The 20843-nt window shown below is 49.8% G+C and overlaps 1 protein-coding gene across 5 annotated transcripts in view; it reads right to left on the minus strand.

Annotated features, from left to right (window-relative positions):
- HIRA (histone cell cycle regulator) overlaps window positions 1–20843 on the minus strand; it is a 74433-nt gene that overhangs the window by 12196 nt on the left and 41394 nt on the right. For 4 of the 5 annotated variants that reach the window (XM_068563372.1, XM_068563374.1, XM_068563376.1 and 1 more), the window contains 9 exons: window positions 19111–19272; window positions 7761–7965; window positions 7308–7412; window positions 5583–5731; window positions 3710–3871; window positions 3535–3593; window positions 3232–3337; window positions 1582–1704; window positions 1057–1223 (listed from right to left, as the gene is read on the minus strand). In XM_068563372.1, coding sequence (XP_068419473.1) covers window positions 1057–1223; window positions 1582–1704; window positions 3232–3337; window positions 3535–3593; window positions 3710–3871; window positions 5583–5731; window positions 7308–7412; window positions 7761–7965; window positions 19111–19272 — 1238 coding nt within the window. The remainder of the gene's footprint in view (window positions 1–1056; window positions 1224–1581; window positions 1705–3231; window positions 3338–3534; window positions 3594–3709; window positions 3872–5582; window positions 5732–7307; window positions 7413–7760; window positions 7966–19110; window positions 19273–20843) is intronic. The other variant, XM_068563373.1, reaches the window with a different exon arrangement.

The raw sequence follows: 20843 nt of genomic DNA on the forward strand, positions 1-20843 counted from the left end.
TGGAGGTGAGGTGTCCCCTAGGGGGGCAGCCCCAGTGAATTGACACCCAGGATGGAGGAAACCAGAGAGGAGCCGGAGGCGGGCTTTCCGGGGGTACGGGGGTGAGGCCACACGTGACCTGAGTGCCCGGCAGAGGAGCAAGGCTGCAGGAACACCGAGTGTTTATTAAGTCTGGGCGGGATGAGTCCACACTGAACTCATCCCTGGGGTCTGTGGGGGAGGGGTCTGGCAACGTGACGGGCATATTCTGCAAGTTACACCCGTAGAGGTCAGGCAAGTTTTTCTCTGTCTTTTCCGTACTTCATTTTTTTTCTCTAAATCATGAACAAAACAGGGGAGGAGTTGAAAGCAAAGCAAGAAAGGCAGGAGAGTGTGTGGGGGTGCCAGCTCCATGACCAGGCCCAGGCTGCATGGTGACACAGGAGAGCTGGGGAGGGCCATCCCCAGGCCACGGCCCTGGAGGCCAAGCTCAAGCGGAGGATGGCTGGCAAGGCCGGAGCCCACGCCTGCCTCACAGGGAGTCAAGAGGCTGTGGGAGGTCACGTCTTCCAACACCCTGCTGTCTGCTGACCCATAGAAGGAGCGGGGCGGGGCAAGGAGGGGGATCCTGGGACGGGGACATGGGTGTAAGAGCCCTGGTGGGGAAAGCTGGGCTGGAGGGCCGAGGGGAGGTGCTGGACAGCAGGCTGGCCCTTCCAGGCAGGACAAAGAGAGGTACAGGCCCACCGATGCTCTGAGGGGGCAACGAGGTCAGGGGGAGCTGAGCCTGTGTCTGTGAGTCCTCTGCCACCACACCCTCCTGCCGCCAATCCTTGTGGCCTCAGGGGCTGCTCGGTTCAGCCCGTGGTGGGGCTGGACACCTGCTGAGCTGCCCACCTCACTGACTTGGGAGCGGGAGGCCAGGGCCCCAGGGGGCGACCACGGGAAGCCGGGAGGAGGGAGGACAGGGCCCAGGCTGCTGCACCTGGGCCCTGACACTCGGGCCCTCGGGAGGGTCCCGTTGGGACGGGGACTGAGTGGGGCCCGGGAGGACAGAAGAACGACCGGGAAGCTCACCTTCATTCACGAGGTATCGCACGTAGAGGAGGAGCCAGTGGCGGTACTCGTGGCTGGAGCGCAGGGTGAGCGCTGCGGCGACCTGGCTCTCCAGGTAGGCCAGGGTGGTCTCCTGCTGCACCATGTGAGGCACGGAGAAGAGCCGGGCTGCCTGCCTCCCCGAGCTGCTGAGGCGGGGAGGGGGCAGGTATCAGACTCCACAGCGGCCCAACCGCTCCCAGGTCCTGCTGCTCTGCACCTCCCATCTAGCCCCCGAGGGGACAGGCCAGCAGCCCAGGCACCCACCCAAAGTGCAGCCCAACATGGGGATCCATGACCTGCAGCCCCTCACACTGCCACCCAGGTCCTGAAGTGACAGAGCTGTGACCCTGCACCCTGAGACAGTGCCCACTGTGGCTCCCAGCCCTCGGCAGCCCCAGCCCAGCCCTGTGAGTGCCGCTGGGCTCAGGCAGTCAGAAGGCAGGCCTCGGAGGGACAACGTCCACAAAGCCAGCTGGATGCCTCCCCTGTATCCGGGTCACCTACGTGGAGGCGCGGCCCTGGACTATGGCTAAGGGTCCCGAGCACAGCATGGCGTCCTGGGATGGCAGGCTGCTCCTGAAGTCTGCACACTGGGCCAGGGAGTCCTGCTTGTCAGAAACCAGGTTCCTGGGGAGGCAAAGGCAGGAGCGGAACTCAGGGAAACCAGGAGGCCCAGCAGAGGCAGGCGGCGAGGGGCACTGAGGGAGCCGAGGTCCCTGTATGCCCATGTGGGGCCTCCTTACTTGAACACTCTGGCCCCGGGTGTCAGGTCCTGGGGGCGGGGAGCGAGTATGCCTGGGATGCTAGTCTGCCTGGGAGCCCACATGCCGCGGCCCTCCGAATTGGCTGAGGAGTCCCCAGCATCCAGCCTCCCAGAGCTCACACAGCATTCCAGGCATCAGTGCTTCACATTCTCTGGATGCTTCACACAATTTAAAAACAGCCTGGTGCCTACAGAGTCCACATTTCCCTTCTCAAATAACCAGCTTGTTCCCATTATTATACTAATCACATACAATACACGATATTTTGCAATTTGGAAGAGCAGGGAGTGGGGATTTTGAGGGTTGCTGTTTTTTTTTTTTTTTAACTCAAGAAAGAAATCTCAGTCTGAGGATAAACTTGTGTCCGGCAACCCTTAACAGAGACAGGCTGGATGGCGGCACACTTGGGCCTGAAGGAGCAAGGCGCAGGCAGGAGAAAACTTCTTTTTTTAAAATTTATTTATTTATTTTTGGCTGTGTTGGGTCTTTGTTTCTGTGCGAGGGCTTTCTCTAGTTGTGGCAAGCGGGGGCCACTTTTCATCGCTGTGCGCGGGCCTCTCACTATCACGGCCTCTCTTGTTGCGGAGCAAGGCTCGACACGCGCAGGCTCAGTAGTTGTGGCTCACGGGCCTAGTTGCTCCGCGGCATGTGGGATCTTCCCAGACCAGGGCTTGAACCCGTGTCCCCTGCATTAGCAGGCAGATTCTCAACCACTGCGCCACCAGGGAAGCCCAGGAGAAAACTTCTGATCGGCTGGTACACGAGGTACACCCTTCTAACTCTGGGTTAAGATCTCTGATGTACAAAGAAGTTTTACAGGGACTTCCCTGCTTAGGACTCCATGCTTCCTATGCAGGGGTCCCAGGTTCGATCCCTAGTTGGGGAACTAAGATCTGCGAGACATGCAGCGCGGCAGAAAAAAAAAAGAGGTTTTACAAATAAAGAAAGGGACTCCAAAATGGACAGAGCAAAAGTACAGACCTCACACGTGGTGAGTGACAGTGCAGCCCCACTAATGCACCAAGCCAGTCGGAGGTGCCCCTCGGCTCCGACTCAGCTACAAAAAAAAACAGCAGGGCCGGATGAGGCTGCCGTGAGGCTGACGGCACCTACGGAGGCCAGGCTGGAACTACTCATCGACAACCATAAAAGTTCAAATGTCTGCTCCAGACAAAGTGACCCCGGGGAACAGTGGAGGGGAAGGACAGCGTCCCTGTGCACGGGTCTGAGGGCAGAGAGGCAGGGGGCTGGCAGGGATGGGGGCTGCACTGCAGCCTCCACTCTGGCCAGACTCCCAGCAGAAGTGGGCCAGGCGGGGCCCTTGCTGGCTGTGCTGGGTTCTGGCTCAGATGGACCCTCCAAGGGGCAGGGCTCAGGGCGGTGTGCTTACCACGCAGACAGTGATGGGTTGAAGCAGTAGGCCTTCCCGTCCGACAGGTTCATCACGGGGATTCCATGCTGCGTCAGCAAGATCTGTGACACCGTCATGTCACTTCCTAGGGAGACACCAAGAAGGGGTTCCAGCGTATTCTCGTCAGCGGGCTTCATGGCTCCCACAGACCTAGCCACGCAGACGGGACCCCAGAGCCTGCTCTCCGTCTCGGCTGAGCGGGGCCCTTTGTGCCAGACCTGGACTTGAGCTGCCCGTCCCCAACCCCACCCCAGGGATGGGGCGGCCCCCTGCCAGGCTCACCTGCCAAGATGGAGTGTAGGGATTCTTCCTTCACCACCACTATCTGCCTGTGCACATCCCTGGGGGAGACAGGAGCAGCTCACCCTCCAGCCGGGCCCAAGGGCCTGTGTGCCGGTGGGGCGACCCTCCCTGCAGCAAGGGGCACCCACACAGCCGCTCCCGCCCTGCCTCTCACCAGACGGACAGCGTGGCTGTGGCGGTGAGGGCCATGACGTAGGAGCCGGTACAGTGCAGGGTGGAGATCGGGGATGGCAGCAGGATGGGAGGGAGGAGGCGGCGACCACAGGTGGAGAACACGGACAGCATCCGCTTTTCACAGGCGACACACACCACGTCACTGGGGGAGCAGGGGGCTGGCGTCAGGGAGGCTGGGAGCTCTGGTGGCCCCGAGATGCAGGGACAGAGCCAGGCCGGGCGGCAGAGCTGATGGTGCCTACTGGAGACCTCTGCCTGGAGATGGAGTCCTCGCCCCCATGCGGTGGCTCAGGCTTTTCTGGGCTCACACGGAACTGCCCCCAGGGAGCACGTGCCCGAGGACCAGCGGCCCTGACAGTGAGCCAGGAAGCAGTCCTCACTGTTTGGGAGCAGCTGCAGAGCATCCCCCCGACAGTCTCCTAGCTGAGACCAGCCAGAGGGGCCCTGGGAGGCCTCTGCCCAGACAGGCCAGGGGGAATGTGGGGACGACAGGGTGCGTCTCCCACATGGGGCACCCAGCTGTGCTCAGAAGGCCTTCGAGACCGGGGTGGGAGAGACATGTCGCTCCCTGAGCGAGAAAGGCTTCACCACAAGTGTGTCGGCGCAGTCTCATGTCTCTCCTCTGAGCGTCCACTAGGCCCTTTGGCTGTGCCCGGCACAAGCAGGCTCTGCCTTCTTAGTGGGGCCCCCTGGGGTGAGAGCGAGCCTAGAGTGAGGCCAGAGCCTCAGACCCCAGGCAGTGGGAGCAGGTGTGCAGCCAGCACAGCAAGGTCCGGCCCAGCAGCCCACTGGAGCCCTGCTCCAAATCACTTCTGGGCTGCCAGCCGGCGCCTACGGTCTGCACTGGCAGCCAGCTCACAGCGAGGTCAGCCAAGGAAGAGGCAGTGGGTCCGTGTTCTGTCTGCTCGTCCCTGTGGTCAGGGCGCACCTGCAGCCGGCCCGCTGCCAGGGATGCCGAACCTCTGGAGCTGTGGCGCGGGGGGCAGGTCTGCACGCTGGGCTGGGGCCTGGCTGGCCGCTTGGCCGGACTCCCCGGCAGCCTCTAGGTCACACGGGGAGGCTGTGCTGACACACCTGGCCCCCAGCTGGGGCGTGCCGGCTGCCTTGGGACCAGGGACGAAGGGGGAGCCCCAGGGGATGGAGGGAGGAACAGAACGGTGGTTCCGTCCAGGCCCAGCACCTGGCTCGCTCAGGGCCAGGGTCACAGACATTTGTGAGAGTGTTTCACATGCAGCCTCATGAAAAAGGATTCCGGGCCTAATGAAAACGACCACATCTAAGCTGACAGCTTTGTAAGACCCTCGTAGGGGTACTGAGAACACAGTCCCGACTGGGGCCATATGTCCCCAGGTCCTCTTTCCAGATGGAGCACGTGCGGGGCCACCTCCAGGGGTGGTGGAAAGACACTAGGTGATGGACCACCGAATTCAGGTCTCCCCCAAAAGGGCAGATCTGGAAAGGGCTGGCCTTGGGACTCAGAGGACAGTCAGAAATCCATGCTGACTTCCTTGGATGAAAACCTGGGGTCCAGAGAAAAGGCCAGCCAAGGTCAGAGAGACGCAGGCAGAGCTCGGCCTGGAAATGGAGACTTCAGGAATCCGACTAGAATGCCCAAGGGGCTTAGGTGACCCTCCAGGACTCAGTTTCCTCTCCTGTAACACGGGGATGATGGTGCCACCTTCAAGGGGTGTCCCAGGGACTCGGATGACTCAGGCACCAGCTCAGTCCCGAGCGAGGCTGGGCGTAGGCCTCCCTCAGACAGGCCACCTCCCAGGACAGCCCGGTGCCCCACAGCACAGTGCGGGGTCTTGCTTTACGTTAAAGGCAGGTGGGGTGGAGACCCCTGCTCTTACCAGCTGCCGGCAGCGGTGAGGATCCGGCTGGTGAGCACCGTCTCCCACTCCTTCCCTTCCCGGCTGCACTTCAGGCGGCTCAGCTTTATGCCCCCCACGGCCGTCACCTCGTTCTCCACCTCTATGTACATGGAGGGGTCAGAGCTCACCTGGGGGAGAGAAGCAAACAGAACGTTTTCAGCAGCAGTGGCCTCAGACGTGGGCCACGGACAGGGGAAGGACACGCAAGGGTGGACAGAGTTGCCGGCCAACAGCAGGCTGGGGGTGGGGGTGGTCACAGGGCAGGACAGGGGGCCAGAGGTCCCAACGTGCAGCCCCCAGGGCAGGGCAAGTCCCAGGAGCTGGTGTCCACCTTGTCCTCTGTGCAGTGGAGCAGAGAATCGGTGTCACAGCTAAAGACCTCGAAGCCTCTGGATCCCACCACCTCCTCTCACAAGGGAGGATGCAGAGAAGGCAAGCAACCGGCCAAGAGAACACGGCACAGAAGGACCCCAGCCCGCTCGGGGGGACATGGGTCTCCTGACTCCTAACTGAAGGATCTTCAAAGACTGTCAGGTTTGGCCAGAACAGAGGCTGTGTTGGCACTTGGAGGAAAGGTCTGGAAAGCCCTTAGGCTCTCCAGCTCCTTGGCAGTGCACCTTGGCATGCACACTGGAGCCCAGTGTCACTGACAGGAGGGTCCCCAGAAAAGCGTGGGGAGATGTGTGCAGTTCAGCACCAACTCCACACGGGCTCAGCCTCGTGTTTTGTGTCTGGGGAGCTGACAGGCAGATACCCCACGTGGGACCTAGGTGAGCGGTTCGTACTTGTGTGGCCACACAGCATGGTTCGTACTTGTGTGGCCACACAGCGGGTGAGCTGGGGTGGAGGGCCGGCTGTGGCTGGGGGCTGGGCCCCCAGAAACCAAGAGCAGCCCCACACAGCACTCCGCAAGGAAGGCCCTGGGGTGAGGGGGGCCGGCTGAGTTTGGGAGGGGGATTTGTGCGAGAAGAAACAGGGGGCCCCACCCTTAGACCCAGAAGGACCTGCCCACCTGCCCTCTGGCAGCCCTGAGGGGCAGCCTGGGCTGGGGCAGTGTGCAGCCCACCTGCATGTGGGGTTCTAAAAGGTTTCCCGAGGACATGAAACTGAGCTGAGGTATAGAGGGTGGGAGATGACGGTGTGTGCAAGGCCTGGCACGGGTGCTGGGATGAGCGGCCAGAGGGCCTCTGGGAATAAAGAACTACTTGCTGTAGATCTGTGTTTTGAACAAGCCTGTAGTTAGAAGCTTCCACTCGAGACCTTGAAAGGCCCTGATGATGACCCCACGCTGGGCACTGGGAAGTGGACGGGCCAGCAGGCTGGTCAAGAGACAGACCAGTGCCACACGGTTCCATGGGCTGAGCCCACGGCCGACAGTGGAGATCGAGGAGGCTTCCAGGAGAAGGAACACCTGGGACAGGTCTTGAAGGAGCTGGGCACCCAGAAGATGGAGGGCAAAGACATGGAGGAGAGGCGTGGGGGCTGGGGAATTGAGGGGTCCCAAGGAAGAGGCCAGCCATCTTGTTAAGATTGGGTGGCTGCTCTGCTCAGCCACAACTTCCCCCAGAAGGTGATGGAGAGCCACTTGAAAGCAGCCCCAAGTCTGTGACAATTCAGGGTTTACACCTCCCAGGGGGTGGGGGTGGGCAGGCGGACAAAAAGAATGTGCAGTCTCGGGAGGGAGGGAGGCGGAGGCCTGCTCACCTGCAGGGTGAACGCTCTTTGGGGGCCCGGCATGGGCAGCTTCAGCGCAGCTGCTGGGACGGACAAACACACGGCGTCCTTCTCTGCAGTCAGGGCAGCTGGGGACTGCAAGAGCAGAGATGTCCCTGAGCCCTGCCCGGCACTGGAGGGCAGTGCCAGGTAAAGGTGAGTCACCAGAGGTGAGGCTGGGCCTACTACCCGGGCATTTTCACCCTCTGTGAGGGTAGATGATCGCTACAGAGACCCCTACTGCAGAGACGAGGCAGCTGACCCCAGGGTGGGGCTCAAGGACTCCGGGTGGGTCAGGGGCAGTTCTGGAGGTATACGTGTCCATGCCAGCTGTCCCCACACTGATGAGGCACGCGGGGCCCCCCTTCTTCCCCAGGGCATATGCAGGCCCCCACACCGAGCTCAGGAGGTGGGCCGGGGGCAGCACTGGCCCGCCAGCCTCACCTGCACAGACAGGGACATGGGCATGAGCCGCGAGTCCTTCCGAGGCCGCCCTTTCTTCTTCTTCTCCACCGTTTCCACCTCGAGCTCCAGCTTCCGCTTGGAAAGCGAGGAGGGCTTAGTCACAGGGACCTTCTCATCGCTGTCACTGCTGCTCTCCAGGACATCCCGGGGCCGCAGCTCTTTCACAAGGCTCTGCTCTTTCAACCTGCACAAACACAGACACCCGTGGCTCTTGCACAGGAATACTAGTTTCATGATAATCAATAAAATCCATACTCATCTCCAAAAGTTAATAAATTAAAAAAGTAGGAGAGGACTTCTGGTTTCGGCTGTAAGATGCAAACAGCTTGGGAGTTGTCATTCTCACTCCTAAAATAAGAGGAAAACTGAAAACCTGTATACCAACATCTCTTCTTAGACCCACCAGAGAAACCGCTGCCCTGACAACTGGAGACAAGGCAAAGACATAAAACCGCCTGGAGCCCCACCAGGGAGGGAGGAGGGCACCCACACTTGTGTTAGTTTTACCTCCAGGAGCTCCACCAGTTGTCATGGGTGGAGATCAGGAATGGAGTGCTCCTCCCATATGCTTTGGGCTGAGGAAGGGGAAAGCAACCACTCTGAAACACACCCAGAGTCCTGTTCTCCTTAACAAAAGCCTTCCCCCGAGGAAAATTACTTTACTGAGTATGATGTGACCTGGGGGCAGGGCAATCAACCAACTCCAGCCTAGCTCCCCTCCACACGCACTAAGAAACTCTCCTGAAGGTCATAGGCCAAGGGACTCTGGCCCAACAACAACATAAGAGACTTAATCATGAGACTAGAGAGTGCTTCTCCTCCCCAATACCTCACAAAATCAACAGGGCCCCTGTGTAATAAGAACACTAGATCACAACTAAGAGAAATGCAAGACACAGACTCCATTTAACAAGGAGTTTCTAGGGAAACTCAAGGAAAACAGGGAGAGAAAAGCAAGGACACCAGAGGAAATGGAAGCCTCTGACACCTGCAGCTTCAGGAGACAGTAAACAAGACCTAATTCTTACCAGGTAAACAAAACCTCACATTAAAGACCTTTTACCCCCAGTTCCTATTACTTAGTACATTATGTCCAGGTTTCAACAAAAATTACAAGACATGATAAAAGGCAAAACAAAATCAAACAAAAACCCGAAATGAAACACAGTCTCGAGATGAAGCAGGATCAGAACCAGAGTCAGACATGGCAGCAATTTTGGAATTATGAGGCCAGGATTTTTAAATAACTATTATTAATATGTTAAGGGCTCTAATGGAAAAATCTGGACAACACACAAGAACAGATGGATCATATAAGCAGAGAGAATTTAATAATAATAATAATAGCTAAGACTTTTTCAAAATTAATGAAAGATACCAAACCACAGATCTGAGCTGCTCAGAGAACACTAAGTAGAATAAATACCAAAAAATCCACACCTACCTACACATAACATAAACTGCAGCAAACCAAAGACAAACAGAAACTCTTGAGAGAAGCAGAGGGAAAAATATACTTCAGCTAATAAGGGACAGAGTAAAGATTACAACAGACCTCTTTTCAGAAACCATTCAAGCAAAGCACGGGTGCCACAACTACTGAGCCCGTGAGCTCTAGAGCTCAAGTGCTGCAACTAGAGAAGCCCGAGTGCTGTAACAAAGACCCAGTGCAGCCAAAATAAATAAATAAATAAATAAATAAATTTTAAAAAAGAACAAATCACATTCTCTAAATAAGAAATAAAAAATAGAACATAATCATATTAAAAAAAAAATCCCTTGTCAGAGAACTAAAATCCCACAGGCCACACACACACACACACACACACACACACACACACACACAGAAGTAAAAGATAACTTCTTGCTCAAACTAGTAACAGCAACAATGTATTGGATGATAAGTGAAATAAATAAACAGTAGCAATGTTATATGTCCTGGAAAGAAAGAATTGGGAATACTTTGTTAACAGGCACCTGCACTACCCTTCAGTATTATAACATTATTTGAAAGTGTACTTAGTTATAAATGTTTATTTCAAACTGTAGGGCAACCACTAAAAAAAATTTAAAAAGCAGTACAGTTGACATGCTAAGAGAGACAATGGAAGAGATACATTATCTTACTATCTAAGATATTCTTAGATAATGCTAAGAGATAATATAAGAGAGAGAAAATGGAATCATACCAAAAACATGCTCAGTTAAAACCAGAGAAGGCAGAAGAAAAAGGGGGAGACCAAAATCGTTAAGAATATGGTAGATATTAATTCACTATGTCAATAACCACTTTAAATATAAATATTCCAAATATACCATTAAAAGAAACTGACAAAAAGAATGAAAAAGAAAACCCAAGTATATGTTGTCTACAAGAAACTCAGCTTAAATATAAAGACACATAAATTAAAAGTAAAGGTTGGTTCCAACTATATGACATTCTGGAAAACAAAAAACTATGGAAATAGTAAAAAAAAAAAAATCAGTTATTGCCAGGGGTTGGGAGGAGAGAGGGGTTAACAGGCAGAGTGCAGAGGATTGTTAGGACAGTGACACTATTTTGTATGATACCTTTATGGTGGTAGATACATGTCCTTATACATTGTCCAAACCCACAGAATGCACAACACCAAAGGTGAACACAATGTAAACTATGGACTTTGGGTGATAATGATGTGTCTGTGTAGTTTTATTGGTTGTAACCAATGTATCACTCAGATGTGGGATGTCAACAGTTAAGGCAGAGGGGTATATGAGAACTCTCCGTACTTTCTGTACAGTTTTGCTGTGAACCTTAAACTGTTCAAAAAAAAATAAGTCTACTCTTTAAAAAAAGGGATGGAGAAGGACATGCCACGCTAACACTAATTAAAAGAAAGCTGGAGTAGCTGTATTAATCTCAGACAAAGCAGTCATCAGAGTAAGGAAAATTATCAAGAATAAAGACAGGCGGGCTTCCCTGGTGGCGCAGTGGTTAAGAATCTGCCTGCCAATGCAGGGGACACGGGTTCGAGCCCTGGTCTGGGAAGATCCCACATGCCGTGGAGCGACTAAGCCCGTGAGCCACAACTACTGAGCCTGTGTGTCTGGAGCCTGTGCTCCGCAATGGGAGAGGCCGGGACGGTGAAAGGCCCGTGCACCGCGATGAAGAGTGGACCCCGCTCGCCGCAACTGGAGAAAGCCCTCACACAGAAACAAAGATCCAACACAGCCAAAAATAAATATAAATAAATTAAAAAAAAAAAAGAATAAAGACTGGCATTATACGATGATAAGAGGGTCGATTTTCCAAGAAGACATAGCAATCCTTAATATGCATACATCTAACAATAGAGTGTGTTAAAATACATGTGGAAAAACTGATAGAACTGGAAGGAGAACAGACAAGTCCACTATTATAGCTGGAGATTTCCATATACCTCTATCAGTAATCAACAGATCCAGCAGACAGAAGATCAATGAGGACATAATTAATTGAACAGTACCATCATTCATTGTGTTTAACTGACATTTATAAAATACTTCATTTATCAATAGCAGAATACATATTACTCTCAAGATCACATGGAATATTCACTAGTATAGACCATATTCTGGGTCATAAAACATACTCTAACAAATATAAAAGAACAGAAATCATACAAAAGTATGCTTCAAGACCACAACAGAATTAAAGTAGACATCAAAAACAGAAAGCCAGAAAACTCACACATCTTTCATGATTAAACAACATTTCTAAATAACACATGGATCAGAGAAAAAGTCTCAAAAGAAATTCTAAAATATTGAATTAAATGAAAATGAAAACACAATGTCAAATTTTATGGGATACAGTGAAAGCAGTGCTTAGAGGGAAACTTATTGCAGAGAATGCATAAATTAGAAAAAAAGAAAGACCTGAAATAACTTCACCTTTAGGAATGAGAAAAAGATGAGCAAGCAGTAGAAAATTAATAATAAAAATAATAAAAAATAAAATAATATTAAATAATTATAAATAGTAAATAAAAATAATATTAATGCAATAATAAGCAAAATAATGTAAAGCAAGCAGAATAAAGTAAATAGTAAAAATTAGAGCATAAATCAATGAAATTGAAAAGGGAAAACAATAGAGAAAAATCAATGAAATAAAAAGTCGGTTCTTTGAAAAGATCAATAAAATTGATAAACTTATAGTGAGGCTAATCAGAAATGGAGAGAGAAGACACATATTACTAATATCAGAAATGAAAGGGGAGGGACTTCCTTGGTGGCACAGTGGTTAAGAATCCGCCTGCCAATGCTGGGACACAGGTTCAAGCCCTGGTCCAGGAAGATCCCACATGCCGCAGAGCAACTAAGCCTGTGCGCCACAACTACTGAGCCTGTGCTCTAGAGCCTGTGCTCTAGAGCCCGTGCTCCACAACGAGAAGCCACCGCAATGAGAAGCCTGCGCACCTCAACAAAGAGTAGCCCCCGCTCACTGAAACTAGAGAAAGCCTGCGTGCAGCAACAAAGACCCAATGCAGCCAAAAATAAATAAAATAAATAATTTATATAAAAAAAAGAAATGAAAGGGGAGGTAAGCAACAAGGATTTACTGTATAGCACAAGGATCCATATTCAATATCTTGTAATAACCTATAATGGAAAATAATCCAAAAAATATATAACTGAATGATTTTGCTACACAAAATACACTGTGTGAGACTAACACAATATTGTAAATCAAGTACATATCAATAAAAAAAGAAAGAAATGAAAGGGGGCCCTCCCTACTGATCCCATCCATAGACATTAAAAGGATCATAAAGGAATATTATGAATGACTTTATACCCATATATTTGATAACTTAGTTAAAATGGACCAGTTCTTTGAAAAAAAAAATCCACATAACTCACACAAGGAAAAATAATCTGAATAGACCTGTATCTATTAAAGAAATTAACCAACAATTAATAATCTTCCAAGAAAAAAAGCACCAGACCCAGACAGTTTTACTGGTGAATTCTATCAAACATTTAAGAAAGAAATTATACCAATTCTCCACAATCTGTTCCAGAAAACAGAAGCAGAGGAAATAAATCCTAACTCCTATGAGGCCAGCATTACCCTGATATCCAAACTAGATTACAAGAAAGAAGAACTACAGACCAATATCTCTCATGAACAAAGATTCAAAAATCCTCAACAAAATATTAGCAAATTGAATCCAACAATGTATAAAACGAATTATACACCATGACCAAATGGGATTTATTCCAGGTAGGCATACTGATTTAACATTCAAAAATCAATTACCATAATCCACCACATCCAACAACACTAAAGAAGAACCTTATGACCATATCAACTGATGCAGAAAAAGCATATGACAAAACCAAACATCTATTAATGATAAAAACTTAACAAACTAGAAATAGAGAACTTAACTTGATAAAGAATAACCACACAAAAAACTTACTGTTAACACTGTACTGGAAGTCTTAGCTAATGCAGTATGACAAGAGAAGGAAGTAAAAGGTATAAAGATTGGGAAGGAAGAATAAAACTGTGTTCAGTGAATAAAAACATCAGTGATGACACTGTGTCATTGTAGAAAATTCCAAAGAATCAACAACAACAAAATCTGTAACTAATAAGCAATTATACCAAGGTTGCAGGATACAAGGTTAACATACAAAAGTCAATTACTTTTCTATATACCAGCAATGAACAAGTGGTATTTGAAATTCTAAACACAATACCACTTATACTGGTGCCAAAAGAGCAATAATTTGATAGAAATATAACAAAATATGTACAAATTCTATATGAGGGAAACAACAAAACTCCGATGAAAGAAATCAAAGATCTAAATAAACTGACATATTCTATGTTCATGAATAGGAAGACTCAATATTGTTAAGATGTCAACTTTTCCTAACTTGATCTAGAGATTCAATTGAATCCCAATAAAAATCCCAGGAACTTATACTGTAGTATCAACAAACTTATTCTAAAGTTTATATGAAAAGGAAAAGGCCCCAAAATAGATCTAAACAAATGTAGTCAATTGATCTTTGATAAAGGCAAAGACATAGAATAATCTTTCAACAAATGGTGCTGGCACAAATGGATGTCCACATGCAAAGACTAAATCTAGACACAGACCGTACATCTTTCACAAACGTTAACTCAAAATGGATCATAGATCTAAGTGTAAAATGCAAAATTATAAAATGAGAACTCAGAAGAAAACACAGTAGGAAGTCTAGGTGAGCTTGGGTTTGGCAATGAGTTTTTGATACAACACCAAAAGCATGATCCATGATAGAAAAAAAAAAATCTAATGCGTTGAACTTCATTAACATCAAAAATTTCTGCTCTGAGAAAGACACTGTCAAGAGAATGGAAAGCCAAATCAAAGACTGGGAGAAAATATCTGTGAATCACATTACCTGAATAAAGACTTGTATCTAAAATATACAAAGAATTCTTAAAATTCAGCAGTAAGAAATAACCAATTAAAAAAAATGAACAAAGATCTGAACAGGCACTCACCAAAGATGAGATGGCTGATAAGTGTATGAAAAGATGTTCAGCATCATATGTCATTCAGCAATTGAAAATTAAAACAAGATACCACTAAACACTTATTAGAATGGCTAAAACCCAGAAAATTGATGATACCAAACACCAACAAAGATGTGGATCAAAGGAACACATTCACTGTTGGTGGGACTGCAGTCATTTTGGAAGACAGTCTGGCAGTTTCTTACAAAGCTAAACCTAGTCTTACCATACCAACCAGCAATTGCACTCCTAGGTATCTGACCAGTGGAGATGAAAACATATATTCACACAAAAACCTATACGTGACTACTGATAGCAGTTTTATACATCATCTCCATATAATTGCCAAAAAATGGAAGCAACCACAATGTCCTTCAAGGGGGGAATGCTTAAACTGTGGTACATACAAACTATGTGTATCCATACAATGGGATAAGATCTGGTAATAATAAGAAATAAGCTATCAAACCATGAAAATGCATGGAAGAACCTTAAATGGATATTACTAAGTGAAAGACACCCATTTGAAAAGGTTAGGTACAGTATGTTTCCAATTATATGACATTCTAGGAAAGGCAAAACTGTAGAGACAGTAAAAAGATCAGTGGTTTTCAGTTATTCAGGGAGGAGGGAGGGAGGGATAAACAGCTGAAGCAAGAGGAATGTTCAGGAGGTGAACTTACCGTGCCTGATACCAGACCCTCCTGCTGCCTCGGAAGCAGGAAGCTTGGCCCTAAGTGAATACTCACTCACTGCCACTTTCTTTCTTATTTTTTTGGGTTGTTGATTCTTTTATTTATTCACTGCCTTTTCAAGGGAGAAGCTGAGAATGGCAAACTTGATGAGCCCTTATTCTATAGTTCCTGCTGGAGCTGTATGTGTGGCTGAAAGGCCTTATGAGATGTGGGTAACACAGCTACTGAGGGACAATCCCTGGTGACATCAGGGCCCAGGTCATGCATCAAGACTTTGCCCTCTAGCAGCCCGATTCAAGGGGTAGCCTCTGCACTTCTCAAAGCAGGGTCTGGCACTCCCCGAGAGCTAGGAATTGACAGCGATAAGGGCCATGGAGACCTGCAAGGTGAACATCCTTCCTCAGTGAACAGAAGGAATTCCTAGCTATGGTGCCCTGTGGTTTCACTAAGGTGGAGATTGTGTTTTATTCTGGCTATTCAGACCTCACTCCATTTCCAAAACTGAGATTTCAATACTTGCTTAAGCCTGTGAAACATCGGCCACTCCCTCTTGACCAATGCCCCACAGCCCGCCCTCTTTGGGGAACTCCTGTTAGGTGCACGCAGACCCTACTCTCTGCCCTCCAGACTCTCCTCCGTGGGCTCCACCTCTTCACCTCTGCAGCACCCAGGCCATTTCCTCAGATCAAATGCGTTCCTCAGCTGGGCCTCCTCTGCTGTCAAATATGCCCACTGAGGTTTTTTTTTTTTGGACGCGTGGCTTGCAGGATCTTAGTTCCCCGACCAGGGATTGAAACCTGGGCCCCTGGCAGTGAAAGCACTGAGTCCTAACCACTGGACCGCCAAGGAATTCCCTCCGCTGACTCTTCAACTGAAATGATTATTATTTTTCTTTTCCAAAAGTATTTTTGGGTTCATTTCCAAATCTATCTGGTCTTTTTGATGGTGTATTATTCCTTACTGAGCTATAATTCACATACCATAAAAGTCACCATTTTAAAGTATAGAATTCAGTAGTTTTTAGTATATTCATAAGGCCATCAATCATCACCACTAAGCCTTGCACATTTTCATAATCCCAAAAAGAAACTTTGTATCCATCAGCACTCACCCCATCCTGCCCCGGCAACCACTAATCTACTTTCTGTCTCCATGGATTTGCCTATTCTGGAATTAAATATAAATGGAATCATATAACATGTGGTCCCTTGTGACTGGCTTCTTTCACTTAGCATGTATAAGCATTCCATTCCTTTTATGCAAGTATTGCCACATAATATTACTGATATATTGTATGGATGTACCATATTTTAAAAATCCATTCAATTGACGGACATTTGGGATATTTCCACTTTTTGGCTATTATGAATAATACGGATATGAACTTTTTTTTTTGGCTGTGTTGGGTCTTCATTGTGGTATGTGGATCTTTCGTTGCAGCATGCAGGCTTCTCTCTAGTTGTGGTGTGCAGGCTCAGTATTTGCGGCAAACGGGCTCTCTAGTTGCGGTGCTAGGGCTTAGTTGCCCCGCAGCATGTGGGATCTTAGTTCCCCGACAAGGGATCGAACCCATGTCCCCTGCATTGGAAGGTGGATTCTTAACCACTGGACCACCAGGGAAGCCCCCCGATATGGACTTTTGTGTACAAGTTTTTACATGAATATGTTTTCAATTCTCTTGGGTATCTACCTAGGTGTAGGACTGCTGGCTCAGATGGTAACTCTATCTTAACCATTTATGGAAACGCCAGATCATCCTCTGAACCAGCTGAACCATTTTACAATCCCACCAGAATCTATGAGGGTCCTGATTTCTCCCCATCCTCACCAACACTTATTATCTGACTTTTTGATCACGGATCCTAGTGGGTGCGAAGTGGTAGTTCACTGTAGTTTTGGTTTGCGTTTCTCTGATGACTAATGATGTTGAATGTCTTTTTATGTGCTTATGGTTGTTTGTGTATCTTCTCTGGAGAAATGTCTATTTAAATCCTTTGTCCATTTTAAAACTGGGTTATTACTCTTTTTACTGTTGATGTGATTTGCAAATATTTTCTCCCATTTAGTAGGTTGTCCTTTCATTCTGCTGACAGTGCTCTTTGAAGCACAAAAGTTTTAAGTTTTGATAATGCCCAATTTTTCTATTTTTTCTTTAGTTGCTTGTGTTTTAGGTGTCACATCTAAGAAATAGTTTTCTAATCTAAGGTCACATCTATGTTTTCTTCTAAGAGTTTTATAGTTTAACTCTTACATTTAGTTCTTCAATCCATTTTGATTTAATTTTTATACATGGGATAGTATACGAATCTTTCCTCATGTTTTCTTTATCTTTCTTGTCTTTGACCATCTTACACGTGTTTATTTTACAGCCACCATCTGACCATCTACCATCAGAGGTACAGAGGTCTACACCTTCTGCTCCTGACGTCTCCTGACATGCGTGGATGATCAGGGTTTCTTCACGGGCTTTGTTCCTTTGGATTCTGAGTCATCTCAGGCAGTGTTTCTTTAGTGGGAACACAGTACCCCCTGGGGTCAGGATGGATTTGTATTTGCTTTGCCAAGTGCCTCTGGGGTGTTAATTAGACTAGAATCTTCTTTTGTGTCCAGTTCTTGGCTTGGTGATTTCCAGATGACAAGGGTAGTGTTAAAGTGACCTCCAATCCACTTGAGGGCAGGCCTGTGGTGACACAGCCTCAGGGGAAGACTGTTTTCCTAACTCAGAGGGCAGGCTGAGACATTCCAGGCTCTGGCCAAGTTCCTATGCTGTCAGTCAGGGTTCTTCTAGTCCCCCTCTCACTGGAGGTACACTTTTTTAAGCAGCTTGACTTCATGCTAGTGTCTTAGTTCCAATCCCTACGTGGCTCAGGCCTAAGGCCCTGTCTCAAATCTGTGTGGCCATTAACACTCAAGGTCCTTGTTCACCAGGCCAGTAACCTCCTGGCCTAACACCCACTGCTCTGGTTGTTTTGTTCACTCTTAGATTTTGGCTCCTAGGGACTTCACTTACTTTCTTGTGAACTAGTCACATACTTTAGGGACACATGTTACGTTTCATCCAGCATTTCAGAATGTTTAGCAGCAGGGAGGTTTCAGATCCTCTATATTGCTGGGCAGAAAAATTGCTGGGTAAAAAGATCATATGAAACACCTATATAAAACAGACGTGACCACACTGCAGACCCCACACCAAAGTCACAGAGGCCACCGATGACCTGAAGGGACAGTCCTCCCATGCTGGCTTCTGGGGCCTATTCTCCAAGGACGAATCCCACTCAGACAAGCAGTTTTGAGAACATGGGTGAAGCCCCGGGGACAGTACAGTGTGGCTTTAGCTCCAAGACACCGTCCATGGCAAGGACAGGTCTCATCCCAGATGCTCCCTCCACTGGGCACCTTCTGGCCATGTGGCTCCTGCAAGAGTCTCTGGCCCACGTCCCTGATGTGGCTAATGGTAACGCTGAGCCCAATCACCTTGCAGTGGGTCAGAGTTCCAGGTTGGCACTCAAGGCCCCGGCCTGTGTGGAGGAAGGTGGCCCGGCCCCCCCTCAGACTCTCCCAGCCTTCAACTTGCTGGACCAGGCAGTGAGCTCCGTGCCACAGCGGGCTTGGCAGGAGGCCCTCCCAGGAGGCAGAGAAGCTCTGTGTCAACAACAGAGGCTGAAACACTCAGTGTGGCTCCTCAGGAGGACTCCTGCCGCCCCGTGACTGCTGCCTGTACTCAGGAAGGTGCAGAGGACATGCTGCAGGGGCTCAGAAGCCCATTGGACCACACAGAGGCCTCCCCTCCATCACTTTAATCTCAGCTCCCGACCTCCTGGTCAGTGTCTGAGCAGAAAGCCAGGACCAGAGCCTTCTACCCTCTGACCATCTCAGCACAGCCTCTGCACCCACCAGCCCTCGTGCCTCTGCCCTTTGGTTCCCACCCCAACCCCACCCCATGGCTCCGTGAAGCAGCCACACCTTTCTCCTCAGAGTGGTGGCTCCTGAATACAGAGGGACAGGAGTCTGCACCCTCACGGGAAGGCGGACATGGCACGGCTGGCCCAAGTCTGTACCCTCCCCACCTCTGGGACCCCACACAGCCACCACCTACCTTTCCATAGCTGTCGGGGTCAAACCGACCAAGGCAGGAGCCCCCGGCGTGGCTTTGGAGCGCTCCGTGAATCGGGAGTCGAACGCTTTCATAGGTTCAATCTTGGACGGGGTTGTCAGGATGGAGGGGGACGGTGCAGCGGGAGCAGAGGCCGCATTCACGCTGGGGGTGGGGTGGAGACGGAAGGCCACGTCAGCACAACCCACTGAGGATCCGGGAGTCCGGGATTTGTGGGGCTTGGAGCCAAGTGAATGGGGCACAAATATCAAACTTCCATAAATAATTTCAAGATGTAATTGACTATTGCCAACTTTCTTTAATACCTTCACATATTAAAGTTCTGGGAGTTTGGCTTTCTGAGAAGGCTGTGAGCAAATGCACTCACACCCATACCACTTTAGTGTTCTCAGAGCTTCTGGGGGTAGCATGAGGCCTCAACTAGTGGTTCCTACAACCCCGTTTTCCTCACCATAAAGCTCTGTCACCACAACCTGAATACAGCAGCTCCACCCAACCCGCTCTGACCACCAGCTCTGACCATGGTCTCACAGGGACAATCACACACCCTTTATGCTCTCCTCCAAGTGCTCCCTGTGTCTCTGACTCCACAGAGAAAAGGGAGCTCAGGCTGGAGCTTGCCAGCTCCCTGTTGTCCCGGCACATCCCACACATTGGGTCAAAGCCACGGGGCCTCCTCTGCCCACATCTGGGCTAACTGCCCTCCCCGCTGCTGGACCCCAGGCCAGACGCCCGCAGGCACCTGTATGACCCTCCCCTCCTCTCCCGGAACCTGCATGGCCAACTGTTGAACATTTTGCAAACCTGGTGTCCTGTCCTTCCCCAGACACCCTTCCTCCCAATGCTCTGCTTCCTGACTGGTCTTGCTGCTCCATACCCTTCTCTTCCCTCAAGGGAGAGGGGACACTCGAAGCCTGGCGCATGCCTCCACAGCCATGACACCAGAGGCAGGAGCTGTGATAACGCATGGCCCTGTCCCTGGCGACGGAGGGTCACGTTGACAGTGTCAGTTGTGTGCCAGTGCGGCAGCTAAACTTGGGCCCCACTGTTGTTCGTTTCCTAAGGTGCAAGTCCCAGCGCCTGTGTGTCCACTCCAGGGAGAAGCCAGCCTTCCTCCCCTCGCCCACCACTCCTCAGGCTCTGGGCCTCTGCTCTCGCTGTTGCCCCTACTCCCCAGCCCCGTCCCCTGGCTCAGCCTAAATGAGAAGCCTTCCTGAGATCTGCCCACCAAGGCCCTCAGAGGGCCAGCCCCGCACCCCTGTGGCCACCTCTTCCCCTACCAGCCTAGATCCTCCTCGGAGATGAGGACCCACCAATCAACCCCTGCACACGTCGGGCCTGGCACAGCTTGTCACTCAAGAGCAGGTGCTGGGCAAATGGCTCCTGGCTCTTAGTCATGCTCCTCTGGTCCTTTCAGACTTCTAGTTTGGTTTCCAGGTGATGGCCAGTGAAGACACGGGCTCCCCGAGCAAATGTATTTTGAGTGTGAGGGGAGTCTGTGCCGTGGCACACGAGCAGGCTGGCCGAAGGTGGGCTGGCCCTGTGGCAGGTGACGCGTCACTGGCCAGTTGCCACCCTTAGTATTCCCATCCTGGGACTGCATCTTCCCCCAGGACATGAAGTCCTCAGGGCCCTAATCATCAGACTCTCCTGATCAAGGCTCCCTTCTGAGCAGGCCCTCATCTGAAACCAAGCACTTGTCTTTTTTCTTTACT

The sequence above is a fragment of the Eschrichtius robustus genome, chromosome 14 (genome assembly GCF_028021215.1).
Source record: "Eschrichtius robustus isolate mEscRob2 chromosome 14, mEscRob2.pri, whole genome shotgun sequence".
Classification (NCBI taxonomy): Eukaryota; Metazoa; Chordata; class Mammalia; order Artiodactyla; family Eschrichtiidae; genus Eschrichtius; species Eschrichtius robustus.